At 50.0% G+C, this 25,825-nt stretch overlaps 1 protein-coding gene and 1 long non-coding RNA gene across 7 annotated transcripts in view; one reads left to right on the top strand and one right to left on the bottom strand.

The window, feature by feature from the left end:
• The window catches only part of RPS6KA2 (ribosomal protein S6 kinase A2), a 324,439-nt gene that overhangs the window by 167,771 nt on the left and 130,843 nt on the right, over positions 1-25,825 (top strand). The window contains exon 1 of one of the 5 annotated variants that reach the window (XM_072966198.1): positions 7,293-7,349. The exons of 3 other annotated variants lie outside the window; for them this stretch is intronic. Coding sequence is in view for 1 of the 2 variants with exons in the window: in XM_072966195.1 (XP_072822296.1) it covers positions 8,984-9,082 (99 nt within the window). In the remaining variant the exon portion in view is untranslated. Of the gene's footprint in view, positions 1-7,292; positions 7,350-8,755; positions 9,083-25,825 lie in introns of those variants that run through there. One more of the 5 variants, XM_072966195.1, reaches the window with a different exon arrangement.
• On the bottom strand, positions 15,367-25,169 carry LOC140697941 (uncharacterized). Of its 2 annotated transcripts, none has more exons than XR_012075324.1 (4): positions 24,970-25,169; positions 21,837-22,052; positions 16,552-16,707; positions 15,367-15,992 (listed from the first exon to the last, which is right to left on the bottom strand). It is a non-coding gene; the product is annotated as an uncharacterized lncRNA (long non-coding RNA). The 2 variants fall into 2 exon arrangements; XR_012075325.1 differs by having other exon boundaries at positions 15,367-16,004; positions 16,605-16,707.

The raw sequence follows: 25,825 nt of genomic DNA, 5'->3' as shown, positions 1-25,825 counted from the left end.
CTTGTGTATTTAAAATTCACAGTTGTGAGCTCATATTCCTTATATTTCCTCTGTAGTTAAGCCTTGGGGCATGGATGCGCCTCCAGAGCACTTACGTTTGTTCCTGCCTGGTGTTTGGGGTGCTACCATCTGGGATCTTCCAGAAGTACATTTCTGGCTTGGAGGTTTTCAGGCCACACTCGGGATGTGAATTTTGGCCTCAAATGGGCACGCACATGAGCCACAGAAACCCAGGAGAATTCTTTCCTCTTTCTCTGTCCAGTGGTCAACCTGCATCAGCAGCTCTCCTCTCGCAGGGTGAGATTTTCCCAGCTCACTTTACAGTCTGCCCACTGGGGTCCTGACTTCCAGGGTGAGTCTGACCTGACCTCCACCCTGCGTGGGCCCAGGCTTTCTCTGGTCTCCCTTGGCCTCCATTCTCCAGACCCTGTCAAGACCTTGGGCCTAGATGGCAGGGGCTGACGTGGAGTCCCGGACAGATGCACCTCGTAACACCGCTTGCCTTTGGAGAATATCTTCTTCTCTTCATTCTTTGCCTACATTTGTTGCCCCCACTTACCATTTGCTTGTCCATGATTTTTTTTGAAAGAGGATTTTCCCTTTGTTTTATCCGGCATTTTGTGCATCTCAGGATATCTCCCTCTATGTATGTAATCCACTGTCCTGCCAAGAATGCCTCTGCCCGTGCCCCTCCTCCCGTGTCCTTCTGATGAGGAAGACGAGGGGTGGACCACAGGGCACGACACACCACGCAGCCTAAACCCCTGTTGTTTTCAGCATCCCTGAATCCCTGAAAGTTCTTCACGTGTTCACCTAGTTCCCGTCTCTAATATAAATATTTAGTGCCTGCAGTGCCGTGGGCGTCTATGAAATATTTTTTAAAAGATAAACATTTCTTGCTAAAAAAAATTCTGGCAAGGATTTTACATTCTCCTTTGTACCCTTTCCAGGACTTGAGAGACTTTTCTATTATAAGAGGCTTTTTTTCTTTTTAAGTTACAGAAATCCTTCCTGCTATAGTGTTACCCTGTTTCCTCTTTCCTGCTAACTCCCTTCCTTTCAAAGTGCCTCTGTAATTTATGTATAGGCTGAGATGGACAAGGAAAACCCCTTATTTTTCCATTCACAGCTCAGTTGCCTCACACATCATTAGACCAAATTCTCGGTTCAGTAGTGAGCCTTCCTGCTGATCATCCTTGTCATGAAGGTTTGTGGCACTTCTGTGGGAAGAGAAGGGTGTGTTAGTCTCCATCACAAAGCACCACAAGTTAGGGGGCTCAAAACAAACAGAAATCTATTGTCTTGTGAATCCGGAGGCCAGAAGTCCGAGGTCGAGCTGTTCGCAGGGCCGTGCTCCTCCGGAACCTGTAGGGGGATTTTCCTTGCTTCCGGTCACAGCCGTGACCTTCCCTAGCTTGTGGCTACATCACCCCATCCTTTGTCTGCGTGGCCTCCTCACCATGTTTCTCCTCCACGTGGCCTTCTTAGGGGGACCCCGCCGTACTGGGTTAGTCCCCCACCTGCCGCATGACCTCGTCTTAACTAATCACATCTGCAATGACCTTGTTTCCAAATAAGGCCACAACCTGAGGTCCTGGGGGTCAGGACTTTAACAGGTCTTTAAGGGGACACAACACAACCCATTACTATGTGTAAACGCATATAATACAGCTGAGACCCAGAACTCCTACGACTGCTGTCACCTCCCAGTGAGGGAAAGGCTCCTTTGCCCTCCCTCCCCCCAAAATCCATCCTTAGAAAAGACCAGGTGATGCACCTACATGGACGTTTTCTAACGACGCTGGCGCTCACGCGAGGGCATGAGCCTCACTGTGGTGTCCCGTGCCGCCTCATCAGGGAGCTAAGTTCTCACAAGGAGCCCCCACCTTCCCGCTGTGCGGAGCCGGCACTCTGCTCCCGAAGGCGCTCAGACCGCCTGTCCCCATGGCTGCCGGAAGCCCTGGAGGCCGCCTGGACTTCTGTCTGCAGGACGCTCCGACTGCGGAGTCTTGGCCCCAGAGGCGTTCCCGGCCAAGTGGCGTTGCCAAGGGAAGTGGGGACCCTCGCCTGTCACCCCAGATTGCAGCCCTTCCCGTGGTTTGTCCTGATCCCCGGCTGGCGCGGCGCTCGACACCCTGACTGTGAGCGCAGCGACACGCAGACCTCGCCCGAGTTCTCATCCTGTGTGTCAGCTGAGGTGGTCGGTTCACCTCCCTGGGCCTCGGTCCCTTCACCTCGTAAGAAGGGTTCACGGTGTCTGTTTCCAGAGTTCTAAGTGTGTTACAGAGACGGAATAAAAATGCAGGCCCGGATCTTCATAGCCAACAACCCCGGACAGCAGTTATCATAGAGTCTCTTCAAGCCGACGTGCACAGAGCGCGGCGGACGGGGCGCCCAAGCGCTTCCAGGTTGGTGGGAGAGGCGACAGGTGCCAGGGCCGTGATCCAGCAGGATAAGTAAAGCGAGGGCCCCAGGGGAGGCCCCTCTGACACAGCCTGGGGTGAAGGGAGGGGTTTCCTCAGGTTTCCCAGGAGAATACAGAATCTCAAAGAAGGAGGGAAAGAGGTGAGGCCAGGAGGTGGCAGAGGGGGACAGGAAGGACCTACAGGCAGTGGCCACAGCGCACAGCGCCGTGGAGGCTCGATGTTCCTCTTGGGTTCTGAGGATGGGGGTGAGGGAGCCGTGACAGAGAAGAACCCCAGCTCTGGGGTTCCCAGTTTTAATCCTGGCAGACACAGGGAGCTCTGGTGCACTGGGTGACCTGACCCCATCTGCTTCTAAAAAGCCCAATTTGGGAGCAGGATTGCAGACCGGTCATGGGGGGCGGCGTTTAGCCAGGAATTACTGTATTCTGGTGAGAATGGTTCCTGAGAGCAGGGCTGGGAAGAAGGGAGACGCTAACACTATTTAGAAAGTGTCATCGTGGTTGAGTCGTCACACAGATGAGGTGAAGGTGTCACAGGGTGGCTGGTAATTCCATCGTCTGGTCCAGGCAACGGGGTGACTGGTCGTGCCCTGCACACGACAATACGGTTGAACAGAGAGAGTTTTCAGATTCAAATTCTAGAACTGGGGTGGTGGGGGGTCTACTCTTTTCCCAGGCACACTGATTTTCTCTGTGAAACTCTAGGATTGTAACGAATAACATCTTTGTTGAGCACTTTACAGTTTACAGAGCACCTCCTCATATTGCTTTACTGCGTGGAGTTGCCAGTTTTGTGGGTAACAACCTGGTGAGGAAGGTAGGCAGGTTTCTTCCCCGCCACTCCCCTCCTCTGCCCCCCGTTCCTCGCACACGGTGGGCTTTGGCAACCACAGCAGCCCCGAGGCGGTTTGACGGGCGGTTTGACGGGGACGGTCCTTTGTGGAGGGCGTCCCGAGCACCGTGGAGGTTGAGCCGCATCCCAGGCCTCTGACCACGAGATGCCAGCCGTATCCTTCCTCCCATCCCCAGTTGTGACAACCCACAGTGTCTCCAGACATTGTCAAAGTTCCCTTGACAAAGTCAGCCCCGGGTCTAGAGAACCCTTATTCTAGAGGCTCGGAGGATTTCAGCAAAGATGAAGTCACGATCGGAGCGGTGGGTAGGAGTTTAATTAAGATCCCCTCTTGCTTTCCAGCACACACTGCACGATGCGGTGCTCCCTCCCCCCGTGCTTTCTCAGACCACTCTCGCCTGCCCGCAGCTGGAGCCGATCTGCTCTCTGACAGAGGACGTTTCTGTCCAGCGATGTCTGTTTCGTGTCTGGTACTAAAGCGCTTCATTCCTGGAAGTATTTTGTTCATTTTTAGAGTCTCTTGTTCATTCGTCATGTTTTCTTTTCTTCCTTTGATTTCCTTAAACTTAGTAGATTTGATGATTTTATATTCTACGTTAAGTCCGGCAGCTGAAGTCCACACGTCTGATTCTGTGGCTGGGTGTCTTGCTGGCTTTGCTGACGCCCAGGGTCCTGCTGAGCTGTGTGTTCAGCGCCTGTGAGCTCCTGCTCCTGGCTGCTGCACCTGAGGGAATTCTTTGACTCCTGGGTCTGTTTATTTAAGTGCAGTCGATTTACAATGCTGTGTTAGTTTTTGGTATACAACATAGTGATTTAGTTATATATATATATATATATATTTATATTCCTTTTCATTATAGGCTTCTAAGATATTGAATGGGCCTTATGGTTTATGAATCCTGGGTTTAAGGTGGATTTCTCTAGAGAGCGTTTCTGTGCATTACTGCTAGACACCTGGGGTAAGAACCATTTGAGACCACTTTAACTTCTCGGCTTGCATTTTTGTTGTTATTTTTAGGTTATGTAGAGAGGGAATTAAGGCCCCAAGCCTGAGCAAGGGCTGGCTGTGCTCACGCTGTCTCAGGGAGAGTTCTGCTCCCACCCCCCCCACCCCCGCCCCGTTTCACGCCTGTGTTCAGTGACTCCTTGTCTGCAGGGGGTTTATTTCAGTCCACCCTCCCACTGGGGGCAGAGCCCTGCCAGACCCCACCCTGGGTGGGTGGGCCCCTGTGCTCCGTGGTCCTCATGGATCAAAGTTGACCCTCAGAGATGCAAAACTGGCTGGCACCCTTGACCCCTCCTCACTGACCACATCCACGGGAACTGCTGTGTTGGACTAGCCTGGCTTGTGCTTGGATCAAGACAAAGCGATCCCTTTGCGTGGCTTGAGTTTCCGTCGCGCAGGTTCCCTTTCAGATCAGGAGCTGGGAGGAGGGGAGAGAGAAGGGCCGACTTAAACTGCTCCCGGTCCAGCTGGCCTAGCTCTCTGGGCCTGGCCTGACCCTTCCTCTCATGGACAGCTGTCCTGGTTTCATCTGAGGTTGTTGTCGCTGGAGACCCCTGGCCCCCAGGCTGCAGCCTCTCATTTGGGGGGTTCTGTAGAATTCTTCCCACAGCCCTGGGCCTGGTGCTGCACACTCCTGCCCTGGGCAAGGACGTGAGAGGCCTCCAAACGGCCTCCCTTCACGGCCACGTCTGATCCGCAGGAAGCCTGGACGTATCCTGTCCCCCACGAGCCCTGCGAATGCAGGCCTACTCCATGAACGGCCCCTCCCTGGCACAGAGCCATCCCTGCTCCCTCCTCCAGAAGCCAGGCGTAAGCTGTGGGACAGGCTCTCAGCTACTGTCCTTGGGATTCTGAAGTTGTATACCTCTTGCAAACTGGGGACTTGGTAGAAACTTTCATTTTCATTCATCAATCATGAAATTCTGTTTGTGCTAAGTTCTCAATACCCCATTCTTCCGCAGGCTGTGGTTTCTGCCTCCTCTGTCCACCCAGGAAATGTCTCCTTGTCCCCCGAGGTCACCCCAAATGCCACCTCCTCCTTGGCTTCTCCAGTTAGGATTGACTTCTTGTTTATCTCTGTTCAGGTAGCACTTTCGTGTTTCTTTCACATTACATGAAAACTGCACTGGGGGAGGGTGTAGCTCATTGGTAGAGTGCCTAAGGCCCTGGGTCCAATCCCCCGTACCTCCATTACAAATAAATACATAAACAACCTAATTACCCATCCCCCCAAAAAAGAAAGGGTGCTAACAATGTAAAAAGACTGTCACTAGGATCTAAGCCAATGTTAAAAAAAAGAAAACTGCATCAGGTTTTTCTATTCACTTTCCTTCCCTTCCACCTGGCTGTGACCTTCTGGAGGCCAGGCCTCCCGTCACAATCACGTTTGTGTCCCCAGTGCTGAGCACAGGGCCCCGTGCTAAGAAGAGCTCCATAATCATGTGTTGAACTGAATCGAATGCACACTGGCCAGTCCGGTGCCCCCTGGAAGCAGCAATGGCCATGGAATTCAGTCCCAGACTCATCAAGGTACTTGAGTCAGGGAGAGACTCGAAAGAATCAGGGCTTTGCTGAGCTCTTGGTCTTTTCTCCAAGCCTCCCCAGCCCGTCATCTGGGCAGCAGCCTTTATTAAGCTCACTTGTTCTTTCCCAATATTTGCCAAGGATTGTTTGGACCCTGGTTAAGGTGAGCTCTGATCTCTACCTCCAGACTGGTGGTCTGGAGGGTTTTGTGGTATAGGCATGCACAGTGGTGGACAAATGACGGCTTGAGATTTTGATGTATCTCTGTTTTACCTGAACAAGGACAAAGGCAAACAGACTTGTTCTAGCAATGGAATGAATTCCACAGTTGGAAGAGCAAAGCTTCTTTTTTTTTTTCCTTTTGGGATGTCCACGTTCAACAGAACCATCTTGTGACACTTAAATGTGGAGGATCGTGACTGTCCCATAAGACGTTTCCCTTCCAGCCCTGTAACGCCAGGTCAGAATGCTCTTGTTGGTGGAAACACAAGTCTTGATTTGGGCCTGCCCCAAGGCTTCGTCCTGGGCAGGGTACCCCTGAGCTAGCAGCACTGGCAAACCATACGTATGTCTCTGATGAGTTGTACCGGCTGCCCGTGGCCAGCCCCTTCCTCGATCCTGGTCACGTTGGTGACCAGCCCGATGTCTGATGTGCATCAGCTCCTGTCTTTGCCGGAGCAGCAACGTGGCACAGCCCTGGCTTGTCTTTGTTTGCCTCAAGCTGGGATGCCTGAGTGGTCGTGGGGGAGGCATGGGGTGGAAAGAAGCTGGTTCCCAGAGTAGGGATAATGGGTCTCCAGCAGAACCCTTGGGAAGCAGGGCTGGTTTGGGGACATATTTGCATCTTAGAGATGCAGAGCGTGACGTGTGCTCAAGCCTACCCAGCGAGGACGTGTCAGTGCCAGCATCCCGATGCTGGCCTCCCTGTGCTTCCCACCTTCAGCCCCGAGAGAGATCTGACCTCTCCTCTTGCCCGGATGCAGTATGGAGGCATCTGCTGTCTTTACTTACTTTAGCAAGGATAGCCTGACACAAGCATTAATGCAACCTTGATTACGCTGGGAGATGCTACTGCTGTCTGCGAGAGATTCTTGTCAGAGAAAGAATTCAGAAACAAGACACGGAGGTCAGGAAAGCAAAGCAAGGATTTATTAAGGGACAGACAGTACGCTCTCAAGGAAAGAGTAGGCAGACCCAGGTGGGTAGCTGCCCTGAGTCTCCTTGGCAAGCTCATTATCTGGGTGTAAAAATGAATGGGCAGAATATTCACTGGCAGGGAGGGGTGTGGGGTTGTCTTTTCTGATCTTTGTCTAAGCTCTACCTTCCCAGGTGGGGAGGAGGGATTTTTGTCCTTATTTAGTCTTGATCGGGAAGTTAGATGAGATCATAATGAACAAAAGGTTACGTTCAGATGGGGGGGTATCATAAGCAAAAGGCTACATTTGGACTGAGGTCATAGTGATTGAAAGGTTACAGCTGGATGGTGGGGATTCCTGTCCTGTCCCACCCTTCTGCCTCCAGGACACTTATCAACCCAGAAGGTATGTTTTTTTTATTAGTCTGGAGGATCCTGTTTTTCTTGGTCTGTCAAAGGAACCCCATTGTTCACAAGATGTGCAGTTTTCTGCCATTTAGCCCATGGCCCCCTTTCCCAGCTTGTATTTAGCTACCTGCCTGCTCTAACACTATGACATGTAGATGTTTCACAATCTGCCTGGCAAAGTGATAACTGTCATGTGGCGCCGCCTGCACAAATGCTTCTGGACTTTTCGGGGGTGGTGGCAGTATGCTAATGAGATTATTTGACCCTATTTGAAACATAAAAATACTTGGAAAATGCACACGAGGAAAACAGATAAGGTTGCGCAGACTCCTAAGCTCACAAATCTGTAACTGCCTACAGCCCTCTGGTGAGCATTTCTAGGGGGGAAAAATGTGTTTCCCTTTAAAGCAAATCTCCTGCAGCCCTACAGCCAGCAGCTGGTCCCTGAGAGCCCTGACTCAAGACACTCTGTGTTCAGGCCCTGGTAAGTCATCCGTTTGGATAATTTTCTATATATGGAGTCGGAGGTCATGGAGAACGGATGTGTGTCTTTGTTCTCCTAACACTGCCAGGGAGGCTTCCCCAGCTGACTGCCTGCGTCCCGGGCCGCGTGGGGATCTATTCATCACCCGGGGACGGATTGAGGGACCTCCGAGTCGGCACCCGGGCTGTGGGGACGGTGTCAAGGAGAGGGCCACTGGGGTCAGGGGGCGAGGGAGCATGCAGAGCGCACGTGTGCCCGCTCATGGTGTCCCTCTGGATGTTGATCCATTTTCTGTAAGTGTTTGCTAATCAACAATTAGAGTTTTGTTCCGTGCAGAAGAGTATTATGCCAAAATGCAGATTTGGATGTTTTAAGGAAAGAAAACATAATGATACCCCAAGCCAGCAGAAAGCCCAGCAGGCCAACGGGGTAGAATGGAAAGCTGGCGACCGGCACATCTGAGCAGCTGCACCGCCCAGCGCTGTGCAGCAGTCCTCCGCGGGCTCGTTAGGCATGCGCCGCCGAGGGCTCTGATTGGCGGAGAGGGCTGTGGGCGTGGCGGAGCCTCAGGGAGCGAGTACTTGGAGAGAGGAAGGAGGAGGAGTGAGGGCCCGGGGCAGTGGGACGGTGGGCGCTGATTGGTGGTAGTGGCGGAGAACGAGGGTGGGAGTGGCTGGGCGTGGCGGCTGGCTCTGATTGGCGGTAGTGGCGGGACGGGGCATGGGCGGGGTTGTGCGGGGCTGGTCCTCGCAGGGCCTGAGGAGGTGTGGAGGACGGAGGGAGGGGTTGGGTAGAGCCTGGGGCAGCAGGCTCTGATTGGGGATAGTGGCGGGGGGCGGGGCTAGAAGGCGGGTGATGATTGGCAGTAGTGGCTGGGGGCGGGGCGGGGCTGCCGGGGGCTGGTCCTCGCAGGCAGCAGGAGGAGCAGGAGGAGGAGGAGGACCAGGAGGAGGGATCGCTGGGCCCCCGGCCGCCGTGGCCGGCTTGGCCTGCCCTTTGTGCCCGCAGCCCGCGCCCCGCGCCGATGGCCGCCGCGCCGGGCTCCACCGCAGCTCGCGCCCGCACGCGGATCTAACCCCGCGCGCCTGGGATGCGCCGGGGATGTGCGTCCTCCGGCCCTTCGGCTCCTCGCGGCTGGGCGCCGGGCGATGGAGCTGAACATGAAGAAGTTCACCGTGCGCAGGTTCTTCTCAGTGTACCTGCGCAAGAAGTCGCGCTCCAAGAGCTCCAGTCTCAGCCGACTCGAGGTAAATGCCCTCGCCTCTGTGCGCGCAGGTAGCCAGGTCCCCGCTGCGCCCCGGAGGATGCTGCGGGTCTTGGGGCCATCCCGAACCCTTTCTGTTGTCACGCGCACGGTCACGCTAAGACCCATGTCAGGGAGTTAAAGTTGAAAGCTGGTCCAGTTTTCCTAAAACTGAACGTTGTTGTTGGGATTTACTAATGATTGGGCCAGTCCTCGGGTCCTCAGCAGGCACTAAACTCTGCCCCTATTGAATGTCTAACTAATTTTGTACCGTGCTCTGCGCAGGATTTGGGATAGTCACCCTGGGTGCCCACAGAGGTGCTCTGGGTGGGGAGCGCGTTTCAGCCCGTGCAGCTGGACTGCTGCTCCGTGTGGCACCTCAGAGGTCCCAAGTACAGAACCTCCCAGCCCTACCCTCGGTTCGTGTCGATGGGGTTTGTTTTATAGTGACCCAGAGCCACACAAATACTACCATGTAGTGTAGATTGTTTGTGTGTTTAAAATCAGTCTAGAATTGACAAAAAGCGATTAAAAAAAAAAAGGCAGCAACACAATCTCCTTGGACCAGCCTGTAACGGTGTTCAGTAGTAAAGTGCCTGATGCAATATCCCTGCAGCTCCGGGTTTGATACAGATTCGTCCTGATACCCAGAGGACCCCGAAAATCCTGTCCTTTTCTCGGGTCCCGCATTTTATCATCTTTGGGTTTCCAAAGTCGCCTGTGGATGGTTCTCTAGTGTGTTTTGTATTTTAACAGTCAAATCTTATTCTCTTCATCCCAGTGTCCAGATTACATTGTTGAATCAATAGAAGACCAAACCGTGAAACATGTTTAAGTAAAAAAAGAGACATTGTGGGGTTTTGGGGGGGGGAATGGGTGGGAGCTGATCACACAACCTAGAGATTTCTTTGGACATTACCCTCGTCTTTGCCACAAGGGTGGCCCCTGAGGGGGTTTTGATGTGTTTGTTTCTAATGAAGTCAAATCCATTGGAACAATGTCACATTTTTCATCTTGGGTTTCTTTGTCCCGGCTGCCATGATATTAGATACAGGCATTGGTTCCATAACAATTAAGAGATCTTTAAGCAAAGCTCAGGGATAGACATGAAAGCAACAAGGAATTACTTGTTTTAAGAAGTTTCTGTTATGATATCACTAAAGCAGAATTTTAAGTACTAGGTATGATCTTTGTGGCTGGTTTCTGAGGCTAAAACCTATCTTTCAAACAAATACAACTGTTAATTAAATAATGGAGGAGAGCTTGCTTTAAACCTCACATAGACAGAAAAGAAACCTGAGTCCATCGGGATAAGTCATTTTCCTGGGTCTCAGGCATTAAAACGAAAAACTTAAGCTGCCAAGAATAGAATGCTGAACAGTGTTTACCTTTATACCTAGTAAGTTCTTATTCATCGCAATGCCAACTTTATCATACAGCTCCTTATCTCCTTCCATTTATTGTTCTTGCCAAGGGGAGGCACGTGTGGGGGTAAACTGGTGTCATTTAGGAAGATGAGCACAGACCCTGGGCCAAACCCTGCAGGGTGGGGAATCCTCCCAGCACAATACACTCACCTCTGGTGCTGTGGTTCAGCAAGGAGAACCAGGCTGTGGAAATGCTTTAACAAAATACAATAGGAACCAAGTAGGGGCATAGAAATGATGTTCCTGTAGTGTGGAAGGATATAAAAATATCCTGTCTATTAAATAACATTTCTGTATGTATAATAAAACCATACATAAGCCATCAGATATGCAGAAGGACAAACTGATGAGATAGAAATGTAGTTTATTAGCAGGTAGTCAAGTGCCCGTGCTGGGTGCTGGACAGACTTGTGGATAAAGGTGGGCAGCATGGATCCCGGGCTCTGTTCTCCGCAGATGCTCTCGCCCACTCCTCTCAGTTGGTAACTTGTGAAATCCAGGTAGACATGTGCTTCTAGCCTCATTCCACCGTTCGGGAGGAAAAACCCTGAGAACAAAACCTGAGATTCTTGCTGACAGCGTAATGGCTACTTCTTTCGGCAAGTGTTTATTGAGAACTTGCTATACCTGCAGCCCTTTTCTGGGCATTGTAGATCCAAAACACACAGGATGTAGCAGTCCTGGTGCCTCCAGCTAGTGGGGGAGTCTGTTTAGTGACTGCCCCTGTGCCTCAGTCCAGTCAGTTCCTTGTTGCTGCCCCACCCCTTTCCCAAAGAAGCCTGTCTGTCCCATTGTACATTCACAGCAGGTCACAGGCCAGGAAGTACTCACCAAACAAATGTGAAATTTAGGAGGGAGCTCGGTCAATAGTAGAGGTTCTGAAACGGGGCATATGAAGTACTTAACACGGATGTGTATTTCGTCTGCTTGGATTAGTGGAAAAGATAACTCATTTTGTAAAAAGAAACATGGTGTTTTACTATTATTATTCTTTCTGTGAAATTTATATTTTAAAATATTCACAGAGACTTTAAAAAAATTTTCTAATTCAAAATCTAGTGGTATGAACAGGAAAGTAACAGCTGGGACTTTATGGTTAAAACAGTATCATCTTTATCAAAAAGGCTTTTAGGGACAGACTTAGTATTTCATGCTTTTATTTATCTGTTTATTGACGCATAGTCAGTTTATAATGCTGGTTAGTCTCTGGTGTGCAGCATAGTGATTCAGTTATATATATATATATATATTTTATATAGATATATATTCCCTTTCGTATTCTTTTTCATTATAGGCTATTGCAGGGCATTGAATATAGTTCCCTGTGCTCCACAGTAGGGCCTTGTTTGTTTATTATCCTTGCTTTTAAAAGTATGACTTGACTTTGGATCCAGAACTCAACATTTGGTAAACTCTAACCAACAGAGAAGCCAGGTTGTTTAATCAGATGTGGAATCAGTTTATGAATTCCAGCTTGAATGCTTTTGCTGTGCGTCTCGGCATTGCACCAGCTGAAATGGCCAGACCATTGACTCTGGCCGGGGTGATGTCGGGGGCTTCTAAAGGGAAGTTGGATCTCTTGTGTAGACTTCTATGTACCTGCCCTAGAAAGCTGCCAGGGCTCAGTGTCTGCTGGACCCTCACCCCCAAGGAAGCTCTGGTTTCAGGACGTTGACAACATTGCCTGAGCCACAGCACCGCCCCAGACGGTATAACTTGCCTCATCCAACTGTGCATTTTATAGATGAGAAAATGAGGTCCAGGGAAGCAAAATGACTTGCCTATGCTCATCCTTCTAAAGTATTTTACAGGAAGTTGTTACTATAAGAGCATGTGCTCTCTATTACTAATTTTAGCCATTTTAGGTTGGATGGTTATTGAAGTTTATAATGTATTACATGGTGCATGAATGAAGGCTATTATAATTTTAAAAAGAAAACTACGCTAGGGGGATGTTTTGGAACATGCTCCATAACCTAAAATTACTCTAGAGAACCTTTTCTGGAAGTCAGAAGCTCCAGGTGAATTTGGGCTTTGCATCAGATTTCCTAAAATTGGAATCTCACTTCCACCTCTCACCACAGGGTAGTTTCTTAAACTCGCTAAGCCTCCTTTTTCCTCACTGTGAAACGGGGATGATAATAGTTCCTAGCTCATGATAATAGTTCCTATCCTATGTGAAGACTTTACACGGAATCTGGATGATAAAATTGATAGTCGATAATTGTTAGCTATGGATATTGATAAAATACTTCCTGAGTTTATTGATTTTTTTATTTGAACATTTACTAAAATTTTTTCTTGATCTTTTGTTATCTAGATCTTTTTTAAAATTTATTTTTATTTTGTTATTGAAGTATAGTTGACTTAACAACATTGCGTCAGTTTCTGCTGTACGGCAGTGTTTCAGTCATACACACGCACACATATATTCCTCTTCGTATTCTTTTTCATTATAGGCTATTACAAGATGTTGACTATAGTTCCCTGTGCTGTACAGCAGGACCTTGCTGTTTACCTGTTTTATACATAATGGTTACTATTTGCAAACCCCGAACTCCCAATTGATGTTTTTCATCATGATGTTGTTCAGTGTCTGCTGGTTCTGCCTGAGCCTAAGATCGCCCCTGTGGCCTGGGGGACCCATGGCTTGTGCTAACTTGCTAAACTCTCAGTCTGGTAATTAATTAACCCTTCCTGGGCACCAGTACTCACAGGCTGTGTCTCAGCCTGCTTCATTCGCTAGCACTGGCCCCGTTTGCTAAGATGGAGTTCCTGTCGTCTGGCTGGGACGGCGACATTCCTCTTTCTTATCTTGTGTGTCACCCTGGATCTCTGAGTGCATTACCAGGGCCAGTTCCAAAGCCACAGCATCCAGAGCTCAGGCAGCTTCCTCTAAAGTCAGGACCTGTCCCAGATCAACATCCCGGCTTAGCAGAGCTTTGGGAAGGAATCCTCCCTGCTCCACCTCAGCACCCCAGGAAATCCTCCACCGTGCGAGCAGGCAGGCTCCAAAGCCCAGCTCAGGGTTGTGGGAGGTCAAGAGAGGCTGGTTAGGAAAGGCTTGGGAGGGAAGACCGGTGTCCAGTGAATGAAAAGTGACACTGTTTACACAGGTTAAGATTTATCTACCGCTTCTCTAAGCGCGTCGATGCTCAGTGCCGGTTCCCCGAGGGAACGCTTGTTTGGCTTGGGGTTTTACCAAAGCCAGGAGGTCGGTTCTCGTGATTATCTGTCATTTCACCTGTTTTTGACATTTTTACGGAAAGACAGTAGGGGGTGTGTGAAAAGGACAAAATGCAGGTCCTCTCGCTGGGGTACTGATGTGGGTAAATACATTCATGTTATTTCTTTGCTCAATTACCTACACACTTAAACAACTTTTAGCATATTCCATGCACACGATGCTGAGCAGTTGAGATATAAAGATGTGACCCCTGCCCTCGGTGAAATTAACATCCAGTGAGAGACGTGAACGCGGAAATGGAAGCCGGCCGTGGTGGGCGTGAGTCCTGTGAAGTTATTGGCATCATTGGAATTAAACGGTCTAATTACATCAGTTGTCAGTTTGTTCCGATTTCCAATGCTCGCAGACAGTCAGGCATTATCTGTGCGCACATGTGCACGTGTGAATGTATTTTAATTGTTTACCCCTTTTTAAAGGAAATATGGTATCCTAATAAAGTAAGTGTGAAGCGACTCAGCAAATATTGCGAACAATGTTGGCTCCAGTCGTGGGAGAAAAAGAAAACTTCCTGGAAGGGTAGACCCTCGAGCGTCTTCTTGACCCTTGATAGGTAAGCCCTTCTCCAGGTATTGGGAGGTTTCTGGGAAAACCATTTCTAATTAAAATCACTTTCAGGTGGTTGCACTAAATGTGCCCGGAGGAGTTCTGTGTGAACCTGGTTTTATGGGCTCTTGGACAGCAACGACAGCTACGAAAAGGCAGAGAAGACCCCAAGAAACAGTCTGCACCCGTGAGGACCTCACCTGCTTGTTGTTTTGTTTATTTATGCTCATTCTATTTTAAAGACACCAACTCAACTCCTTATTTGTGGTGTGCCTTAGCTTTGCAATTTCATTACATACTTTCTCTCCTGACATCCGAGAAAACTCCCCAAAGCATTGTTTCTTGTTCAAAACTGCGTGAGAAGGCGATCAGAAGCACTGAGATCGCACCCCCCTTGCTTTAACCTCTTTGGGTGTCCTTCCTGACGGTCCTCCACCCGCAGCACCTATGCAGCAAAGACTGTTTCAGGATACTTCCCGTGCATTCAGAAGCACAGGAATGGAATAAAAGCACACTCAGGGAAAACATGGAACGTCTGTCCGTATCATCTGATTTGTGAGCACCCAGGATTTCCCTCAGTTTCTTGCATGCGGGGGAACGATTCCTTAGATGGGGCGAATTAGTAAGAGGGCAGGAGACTCCGAACTCAGGCAGGGAGGGAGGTGGGCAGAGAGGCTCCGGGCGTGAGCAGGCAGCGGAGGAACACGCCACGCGAGCGGGTCCTGCGCACGTCGGCGCAGTGCCCCGCGGGGACGCCCCTTTCCCGCGGCGGGGATGGGGGTGAGCTTGTTCTGTACCACGTCCGCTTGGGAAGCAGGAATTTAGCCAGAAGCGCCCTTCCTCTTTGCCCCAGGCTTCTGTGCTTGCTGAGCAAGTAAAGCCAGTGTAGCGCAGGAGGCATTTTCTGGAGCACCCCGCTCTTCTGACTGGTGACGCTGGGCTATGCTTTGTTGGTTTTTGTCCCTCAGCGCTGCGTATTTGCTGATATATTTCACGGGTAAAGCTATTAAATTAAACTCAAGTAGGAATTATCAACAAATAGTTTTGTTAAGCTACAGTGTGATTTAATCAAGCAAATGGCCCAGACACAGATATATTCGGCCTAAAATATTGGTTGTATCTGATTTGCAGCTGTGGAGGAAGCCTCTCCTGCCGACGTGTTGGCTCAGGAGATGTCGTGGTCGTGCGGCTATAATTAACTTGGGGAACCTGCACGCGGTGGGCAGGGGGCACTGGCTGGCTGTGCGCTGGCCCCATCCGCGTGGTTGCTCCCCGAGCGGCAGAGGTCAGTGTTCGCGACAATGTGCACTGACAAATGCCCCTCTCCTCCGAGCTTGGCCAGCACTGTCCCTCTGCGCTGCCCCGCTAATCATCTTGCTGGACCTTGGGCTTCTGGGTCACCGCACCATTGCTGGACCTGCAGCACTGGTCTTAGTGAGACTCCTACTGAGTCGAGTTTAGAGAGAGCCCCCTGTCCTCGGTATCTGACCACCCTCCATGTCTGGCCCGGTCCTCATCCCACCGTCCCCCAGGTCACATGTCGACCCTTACCTGCCTTCAGCTCGGTTTGCAGAGAATCGCACCTCCCGGGTGGCAGATCCTCACATGGCCTTGTTGTGCTGGATTTGAGCTCAGTCTCTCCCCCTTGCTGTAAACCCCACTGCAGTGGCCCCGTAACAGGTGTCTGAGGAAGTTCCCTTGAAGGGCGCCTGTTGTTAGTAATTTGCATGTGTCCCTTGAGCTCCGTTAAAGGGAGTGAGTCCCTGGATCGCAGAGCCCAACATGATTCCAACCAGCAAACACACAGCAGCCAATCTTTCTCCACCAGCTTTGGTTTGCAAAGGTCTCCCCAGGATCTCAGGCTGCCTTCACCCTAAGAGCCCCAAGATTCTGCCCCCCTCCACGATGCAGTCCTCCTTCCCCTCCCCTGCAGTGCCACCTGCGCCCCCTCCACTGGGTGTGCCCTGATCTCGCCGGCTGCCCGTTCTCCTGGCTGCCGGGCACTTTCCTCGTCCCCCCACTGTCGGCCTCGCCGGGCCACTTTTGTGCTCCTATCTCCTCAGCTACAAAACAGGGATCGCCCAAGATAATGCTGTCCTCAAGCGACCAAATGCTTGAGAAGGAAGACATGCCTGGTTGGGAAGGGGTCTGGACTTGGCATTCTGTGCTGTTACGGAAAGCTGGCTTTGCCGGGCCCCATCTGTAAGGGGTTTTGCCCTGCATTATGGGGGGGAGTACTTTTCCTCCTCCGCCCACCTCCTCTGCCTCCCCGGCCTGAGCACTCGTCTGCTCCCAGTTAGTCCCATCACCGTGAGGCCAGCGTTTCCGAGGCTGCAGCTGTGTGAAGGTTACTGAGAGATGTGCTTCCGTCTGCATTGTCAGTTTAGACAGAATTCATGGAAACAGCAGCTCCTGTAAAACAGACGTCCATGCTGTTCCTGGTGTCAGCCCTCTAGCGTGGGGGTGAGGGACTGGCAGGAACGATCTGGCTTCTTAGAGAAAAGAACTGCTTCCCCTTTTGGCTGTTCTACTGTCCTCTATTAATTAGTAACATTCGAAACAGCAAATCAGAGGCCGGAGGGTGTAGCTCAGGGCTAGAGCACATGCTTAGCATGCACGAGGTCCAGGGTTCAACCCCCAGTGCCTCCCTTAATAATAAAAACAAATCAGAGTAGTATTGAATCCATTGGCCAGCGTGTGTCCTTCTGTTGCCCAAGAAAAGAAAGTTCTAAGTAAGACTGACAAGCCCAGAAATGCATCTCTCCCCTTGGGACGATTTGTGGGCCGTGTCGCTGGTCTTGGGACTTTCAGGTGGATGCTGGCCAGGACTTGAGTCTGGGACCCACTTTGACATGTCTCTGCGGTCAGCCTGAGCTGTGATGCTCTTTGCGTCGGGACACCCCGGCCACGCCATCCTACCCAAGGCCTTCAGACTCGCAGCTTTTACTCATTAATTTTAATTCAGTCCAATTGTTAAGGGGAAAAAAAAATGGAAGGATTTACTCTGACGGCCTCTATTTTGGAATGTTTATGGTGGAAATGCTCTTGTGACTGCTAAGATAACTGCTCATTCAGGTCCCAATTTTAAAACTTTTGGCCCAGGATAATGGCACACTTTCTAGAATACAATATTGCTATCTATATAGCATTTTATTTTATTTTATGATTATTACCTTTATAATATCTGTATAATACTTTCTAGATATATTTTATTTTATGCTTCTATTTATAATATTTTATTTTATATTTTTATATTTTATTTTCTATTCTGTTTTCTTGTTTATATTTTTATAAAATTTTTGTAATATTTTATTTTATAATTACTGTATATATAATAGCTATGTAATATTCCTATCTAGATATAATATTAACTTCCAGATGTGTTTTTATGTCCAAAGTATGGTGTAGACAATCTCTCTTTCTAAGGATGAAAAATTAAGAGAGCTTCTTATTCTGAAGTATGTGGCGAAGGCGCATTGGGAGAGATGCATCGTGGGAGGGCGGGTGGGAATGAGGGTGGAAAGGGAGGCGGGGCTGGGGGAGGATGCAGAGGCCCGGGGTGGGGGCGGAAGGGCTGTGTGTGTGCGCCAGGAGACCCCACAGCGAGCGTGCAGAGGGGCCACTGGAGAGACACGCTTTTGCCTTAGGACTTGCTCCAGTGACTCTGGTTGACTTTGAAGATAAAGGGGGAAGAACATCGAAGTAGGAAAGAGCACTTATTTTTAGAGCACCTTCGGCTCCGTGCATTCTGCTTAGTCTGTCGTCACGTCAGAGAACAGGGCAGATGGCCGCTGGAATAGGGCAGCAATGATTGCTAACTGCCTTCATCCCAGAGAAACCCGAGAAACAGCGTGAGGTTGCTCGTGGCTTTTGAATTTCTAGGTCTCAGCAAAAAGAGTGCGTGAATTTTGATGTGTGACTCTATCAAGACTTTGCAGAATCCACCTCAACAGAGGCAGGGAGTGAAAAGGTTCAACCTGGTGGAATGTGTTAAAGTCCATCGGCACAGGGCCCACGTGCGCGGCGGGTGTGCGCTCCCACGGCGGTCGGTCCCCAGACACGTCGTCCACCTTCACCCGCGTCTTGGAGCGCACCGTGTTTCCCTGTGAACATCTCCACTTCCCACGCAGCCAGAGTGAGCCCGACCGAGCGCCTCTCGCCATCTCTGAGATGGTCCTCCGCCGTCCCTCCTGACCCTCCACCCCAGCCTGTTCCATCAGCAGACCTCCCTCCAGGCGCTCCCCTCCTGTGACTCAGACCCACGGTAGCACATCCAGCCCTCTCCTTCCAGGCCCCAGCCCCCCCTTTGCTCTGAGCTGACCCCGGGCTTGGACTGACTGAGACGACCCTGGTCGGGAAAAAGTGGTCCTTTACTGGTGTTGGTTGTTTGGTGGGTTAAGCTTGGCTGGCGATGTGTGGCTGTTTCTCCTGTATTGGCCTCACCCCTAGCACAGCCGGCTGCTGGGCGCTGACTGTCACGCAGGCGGCCCCACGGTCTCCATCCTTGCTCAGCCACTACTGCTTGTGGGACTTTGGCAAGTGGCCTGCTAACCCTTCCCATGGTTCCTGAGTTTCCTCATCTGGAAACTGGTGCAATTCCTGTCTGCAGCGGTCCGGCAGGAATAGACGGACCGGCCCGTTCACCAGCCCCGCTGGGCACTTAGCGAAAAAGAAAGCTCCGTGCTTCCCGTTCCGCTGCAGTCTGTTCACGACGGAGTCCTGACGTCCGGCAGCACTGCTCCCGGTTCTGGACACTGGCCCCTGGGTCGCATACATGAGTCACTGGGTCCCAGACACCAGCGGCAGCCAGACTTGCTGGTGGCCAGGAGGTTTATTAAGTACAGCATCAGAATCATTAGTAAAAAATTCCAGATGCCACTTAGCGAAGGGTTCTAGGCCGAGGCCGCCACACTTCAGAACTGGAATTCTCCCTGACTGCTAAAGCTTTGCCTCCAACTTAGGGAGCTCAGGTACATGCTCCCACTAAAGGCTTGGAGTCTAGGGAGAGGTCTCAGATTTCACACAAACGGACGCCCCGTCTCCTCCAGCTAAGCGGTCTCCGTGAGTCCTGAAAACACCAAACTACTGCGTAGTTTTTTTAAAAAAATAATGAAGGGGTTGGGGAGGTGGAGAGGGGAGAGGGGAAAGCAAAGAAAAGGGAAGAGGGGGCCATGAGTGAAAGACGGGGGGACATAGTCAGCAGAGGCCAGGAGGAGGCGGGGCAGGCGGACCAAGACCCGAAAGAAGGAGAGAGACGGACACTGAGCAGATTGGATAGCGGCCACTTAGGGACAAGCAGCAAAGTGTGGGAAGCAGTTCACATCCGAACGGTGGAGTCCTGCCCCCTCACTCCCTGAACGTGAAGGCAGCACACGCCTGGCCCCCTAGCAGACAGGGCGTTGCCCGTGGGCTCCCCAGAGTCGCTTCTGGCTAGATTAGAGCCGTGCGGCTAGACAGAGTCGAGAGGAAAGGGCCCGCAGGCGGGGGGCAGGGACGCTGGCCAGAGGTCCCCACGCCGGGTCCGCTCGCCCTGCCTGTGGCTGGGCACAGCGGGGAGGGAGTGCCAGAGCACGAGGCTGCGGTGAAGGCGGCGTGTCTGCAGTGGCTGCTGCATCCCTGTGGGGACCCAGCAGCCCGTGAAACCCTCCTTCTAAAGGAGAGCGACCAATTTTGGGTGGTAAGGAGGACCAGCGTTGTCGTAGACGGCGAGGTCCTGGCAATGCGGAGTCTGGTTTCTTTGCTCGTGCCCTATCTGGTGGGCTTGGTGGGGCGGGACCCAGAATCCCCAGGCCCTTCTTCCGGGGACCAGCGAGTTCCCTCCTGCTGCCCCGAGTCCACCCTGAGACTGGTGGGCAGAGACCAGCACCAGGGGTGGGAACGCCAAAGAAAAGCTGGAGGAAAAGATAAAATAGACTTGGAAAGGGATGCTGGACAGAAGGTCTTATGCTTAATCAATTCGCAGTGTCCCTCCTGGAGTTAGAGAAAGCCGCAGCTGCCCTGTCTTAAGAGGTTGTTCGTACCTGAGTGCCTGGCTGCCAGAGCCCCACCCATCCCGCCCCATCCTCCAGATCCACACCTGTGCCTCCTCCTTGTCCCAGGGGCGTGTCCCCGACTGCTGGTGGCGCCAGATGAGGTTTGAAAACTATTTGAAGCACTAGGGAAATGGAAGAAGGTACTGAATTGTCATCCCTACAACAGTGGACAGTACTTGTTAGGAACCTGCTACAAGATGCACGTCGTAGAGTTTTTACAATGTCTGTGACGAAAGATTCCAGAATGGCAACGTGCAAGATTGTGTTTTGCTTCCCTGAATCCTTCATAAACCAGTTTCACTCTTTTACAACATCATGTCCACATCGGCAGCTCACCTTTGTGTTGGAAAGGACGTGGTTAGCCATAATTACAGTTCAAGTGCATTTCATGAAACAGTGACAGATCCTGTCACTCCCAGAGCTCCTCCATGTGGGAGGAAAAAACGAGAGACAAAACCAGGATTGAAATGACTGTTATCTTCCTGGCCAGCGAGCCTTTCATGCGTTTTATAGGTTTTAAGGTGAGGGGGCTTGAGCCATTTGAAAACTGAATAATACAAGTTTTCTTTCTCAGCAAAGATGAGTATGAAATATTCACTTTGACAGTCTGGAGATGAAAATAAACTCATCAGCTCTCTAAAATTAGATATGTTTATATGTACATGTGTTTTTACTATATGCATGTGTATGTGTGTGTCTGTGTGTGGGTGTGCACCACACGTGGCATTTTCCTGGCCACAATGATTAGCCCATAGTTGAGCATCTGGTGCAAAGACAGTCCAAATGGGATGTAACTTGGGACCACGAGGTTGCCCAGCCTACAGAGGAACCAACACACAGAGAAGGGCAGAGCCAAAAAACCCCATAGAGAAATGGAGCCTTGATCAGCCTGTGCATGAAGTCCTTATCACTATGGAACATTTTAGTTACGTGACCCAACCAATTCCTCTTATTGTTTAAGCCAGTTTGACTTTGGGCCTTCTCTTATGCAAATAAAAACATCCTGATACACTTATTATCTAACTCTTTACTAGAACCCTAAAAGTAAGTACAATTATACCTTCTTCATAGATGAGGAAGCTATTTTAAAAGGTCATGCTCATAATAAGTGGGGAACTGAGAGTCAAACTGGGTTCTGTTTGCTCTGAAGCTTGTGCCTCGAACCACTATGATGTATATTAGACCCCAAATAACATGTTTAGCCCAGGTGGCCAGGAAAATGCCGTCCAAAAGATGTTTCCTGTCTATAGGAACCACAAGGAGATTTGCTCACAAGTTATACATTGTGTTGACAGTCTGGGCTCCCTCGTGGCAGGTCCTGGTACGTGTATGTGCTCGGTGAGAATGAGTGGTGAAGGAATGAGCGTGTCTGGAGGCTTCCAGGTATCCTGGAGTCCAGGGTCCCGACCCAGAGAACTGGGCTCTCCATTAGAGCGCAATGCTGTTGATGCCTCTGTAACTACAGAAGAGGGGTGTCTGCCCCTACCCCCACTTCCCCTTCTTGCTCACATTTTGTGTCGCAGACGTGAAGGTGAGGGCAGAATAGGGCGTGCCAGAAGGTAGAGGGAGACCGAGCAGATCCCAGCGGTAGTTACAGCCTGTCGGTGTCTCTGCACGCGGAGATCCTGCCTCTGCACTGACGCTGCTGCTTCATGTGGATGGAGGGACAGATGTGGTGTGTTCAACGGTTTGGGAATCGTTGATAGAATTCTGCCGGATGGCTACCTGTGAAGGGTAGGGACATGTCTTAATAGGATGTCTGTTTTGCAGAATATAGTGGTACCTTTAAATTTATGTTTAAACATAAAACATAGTGGGAACACTTTTTCAAATTTTCCAGTGAAAATGAGAAGATAAGTTGAGAAAATTAAAAATAGATTTGTTATTCATTAAAAAACTGAAGTATAATATTTTATATGTTTGCAGTCATTCTTTCAGTGTGCTTAGTGGGTCTAAGGATGCGATTGTTCCTTTTCTGTCTGCTTTCCTATCTCATAACAATCTCCAGTCTAAAACCTAGGCTCTGTAAATCATAATTTAAAGAAATAAGGATTCAGAACAAGATAGAAGTGGGTATTGATTCTAGAAAAAGTATTTTATGTGTTATACTTTGCTTCCCATGTCTTTAAATTATCCAGTTATCACTGTGGAAATGGATATACATTCATTTTATAGAAGGAGTTTAATGAAAACATTGTAACATTGTTTTCTTTGCCATTATTTTTCATATGCTTTTATATCCAAATTCCTGCCAGCACTGCCTTTTGACTGTAGTGATCACGTTTTGACAAATTACTATAAGGAATTTGTTCTATACAACAGTGTACAAAGCTGTGATCTACAAGACAAGGGCTAGTGAGCAGGCAGCCTTTTCTGCTCTGGAAGTACCACAGACTTTGTGCTCGATGTGTTTCTAAGGGTTTGGCATCCTGGAACGTGGAACCGAATTGTATAGGAGTTTGTCTGCTTTAATCATCATGAGTTCTTTCCTAAGGTGTGCCCTTGATCTTTGCTTAGAGGTGATGGCCAGCTAATGCCTTCAGAATTCAGGAAACGCACGTTGATTTCCTGCCCCTCGTTCTGCCACCACCGTCAGTGTTGACTTGGTTCTCTCTTTATTCAGGCTTCCATGATGGTGTTGTACTGCTTAACTGGAGAATGATGCCTCGCTCTCATACGGCTGTTAAATACACAAGCCACGCCCGGGAGGGGATGGCGTCCTGCTCTCACGGCCGTTTCAGGGTACCTTGTGAATGTGACGTTCACCAGTGAGTGCTGCTGTTTCTAGCAAGCTACTTGGAAGTAAAAGATACTGTGTCAAAATAAATAGCAAGAGACACAGTGAGGAGATGGGAGTAGAGAAATGAACTAAAACAGCAACAAAAAAGAGGAAGAATGATTAGAAAATGTATTTAAGACAAGAATGAGTGACTCAAAGCTCATCAGTTCTCTTTATCTTGAAATAGTGTGGGCAGGCATTTTCTGATTACCTGAATATTCCGGCTTGTGAATTCTGCATTTCAGTAAGTACAGACTAATAAGATACACTTCACACTGGACACTTTTCTAAATTAAACTTTTGATAATTCAAAATATACTTTACGATGTCTCAGTATCCCCAGGCCATCAGCTAGAATTCCCGACACTGTGGTCCGCCACCGCAGCTAAACCACATTGTATCGCACAAAAATGGTAGAGCTGTTTGAGCCAGCCTCCACACAGCCCAGCAGTTCTTTCTGGAATAGCCCAGAAAGTAAATGTGTATCAAGGTTTTTCTGTCTGTGTAATACGCTGGAACCCAGTTTTCGAGCATCTTGTGTAGAAGTGCGGTATGTGAAACAGATTTGAAGAAGAGCCCCTTTGGTTGTGTGGGGATGTGACGTCCCTGTGGCTCTCCCTCCCCCATTGGTCTGCAGCCAGATCGCAGGACCCCAGGGTTCCCAGAGAACCCGTTTGAAAACCACCAGTCTAGACAAGCAGTGAACATCTCCATCCTAGAGAGACGCTGACGAAACACCCTGCGCGCCTCTCTCCTGCCTGGCAAGCCTCCAAACCTCGGCAGAGACCAGGCTGCCTTTGGGCTGACCCTCTCCTGCGCGCTTTCCGGAAGCCGTGCTTCATAGTGAGTCCCAGTCTTAAGTTGTTTAGTTCTTCATGTTTAGTTCATTTTTCTCTTCCATGAAAGTTCTATTTTTAAAAATATCCTTAGCTTTCTGGTTGTTTGGATCTGGGAATAAACATGACTTTGTGTCTAAGTATGTATCAACTGTAGAAGAGACAGAATAAACACTAACCTCCGAGAGGGGCCGGGGCCGAAGGCGGCGCAGTGGAGGAAGCCCTCGCTTGCAGAAGGACAGGACTAGACAGAGCAGGAGGGAGCGCTCTGTGAGGCGCGGGGGAGGAGCTAGCAGATCCTCTTATCAAGATCTGCTGGATCCCCTCTGTCTGTGGGTGTCCAGGGACATGGCTTTAATATGCCTTTTAGATCTAAGCAGTAGTCGAAATGCTGTATTTTCCCTGAGACTCAAAAGTGACTCCTGATTTTGTCTCCTTTAAGATGGAAGTAACCCTGAACCTGTAACTTAGGAATTCTCGATGGGGATTTTTTAAATTCCATGTACCCGACAGATTGTTAAAATAGATGTGAGAATTTTGAGCCAAACCTTATTTTTTTAAATTTTTGTAGCACCAAATTGGATGAAGTTTACATAGATATAGAGATACTTGTTACCACATACAGTCAAAGTTATCCAACTTACAAACGTGAGTGGCTGCTTTCTACAGTTGCTAAGGGAACACTGTGCCCCGGGGCTCCATTTCCAGTCTGTGTTACCGGCCACCCCTAGTTCCCCTGCGCGGTGTTAGCGCGGGTCCTGGGAGTCTGCCCGTCACACAGCCAGCCGGAGTCGGGGGGGGGGAGGGGTCTTTGTGAAAAATTCCAAAATGTTTCCTGAGAACCGACAGAGTTAAAACTGGAGATGTGAGAAGCATGTACACGGCTTCGTTTTTAAGTTGCACTCTCGTGAAAGACACCAAGAAAGCCTCTCTTTGAATCACCTTGGTCCTTGTTTTGTGCTAAATTCCCAATGCTGTGACTTTTTCTCGTTTTTGTAAGCAGCTTTGAGAGCTCTGAGTCACATACCGCACAGCTCAGCCCTTGAAAGTGCACGGCTCCACGGTGCTTGGTGTGTTCGCAAGCCGGACAGCCGTCCCGCCGTCCAGGACTTCTCATCGCCCCGGAGAGGAGAAGCCGTGTCCGTTGCTGGGAGCCTCCCTGTGCCCCCGCCGCCCCCGCTACCTGCTAACGCCTTTCAGTCGCCGCACACTGGCCTGTTGTGCACGTTTTATGTAAACAACCCGCCGCAGGCGGTGCTCTGCGACTGTCTCCCCGCTTCTCACCGTGTCCCGAGGCTCAGCCCTGCTGTGGCGGCGCTTTCTGTATCACGTATTATTACCCACGTATTGTAACACGTGCTTTGTCCAGTCATCAGCTGACAGACATTTAGGCGGGTCCACGTTCCGGCTGACGCTGCTGTGGGCGTTGACGCACGGGGGTTTGTGTGGACGCAGGTTTTCGTTTCTTTCGGGCGGACGCCTGGGACCGCGATGCCTGGGTCACACGGTGACCCTGTGCATAGCCTTTGGAGGGGCCTCCAGACTGTTCTGCAAAGAGGATGCGGCATTTCACGTTCTCACCAGCGTTTCTAGAGGGATTTCTCACCGACACGTGCTACTGCTCGCCTGTCGGGTCAGGGTCATCCTAGGGGTGTGAGTGATGTCTCTGTGGTTTGGGGCTGTGTTTCCCTGACGACTGGGGGTTTGGGGCACCTTTTCTTGTGTTTATTGGTCGTGTCTCCCTTGGAGAAATGTCTATTCAGATCCTTTGCCCATTTTTAAATATTAGGTGATTTTTTAATTGTTGAGTGATAAGAATTAATTAGAATTACTTATTATTATTTTGGGTACAAGTCCCTTATCAGATATATTATTTGTGTGAA

Source organism: Vicugna pacos, chromosome 8 (assembly GCF_048564905.1).
Source record: "Vicugna pacos chromosome 8, VicPac4, whole genome shotgun sequence".
Classification (NCBI taxonomy): Eukaryota; Metazoa; Chordata; class Mammalia; order Artiodactyla; family Camelidae; genus Vicugna; species Vicugna pacos.
This window is presented reverse-complemented; position numbering and strand designations above follow the sequence as displayed.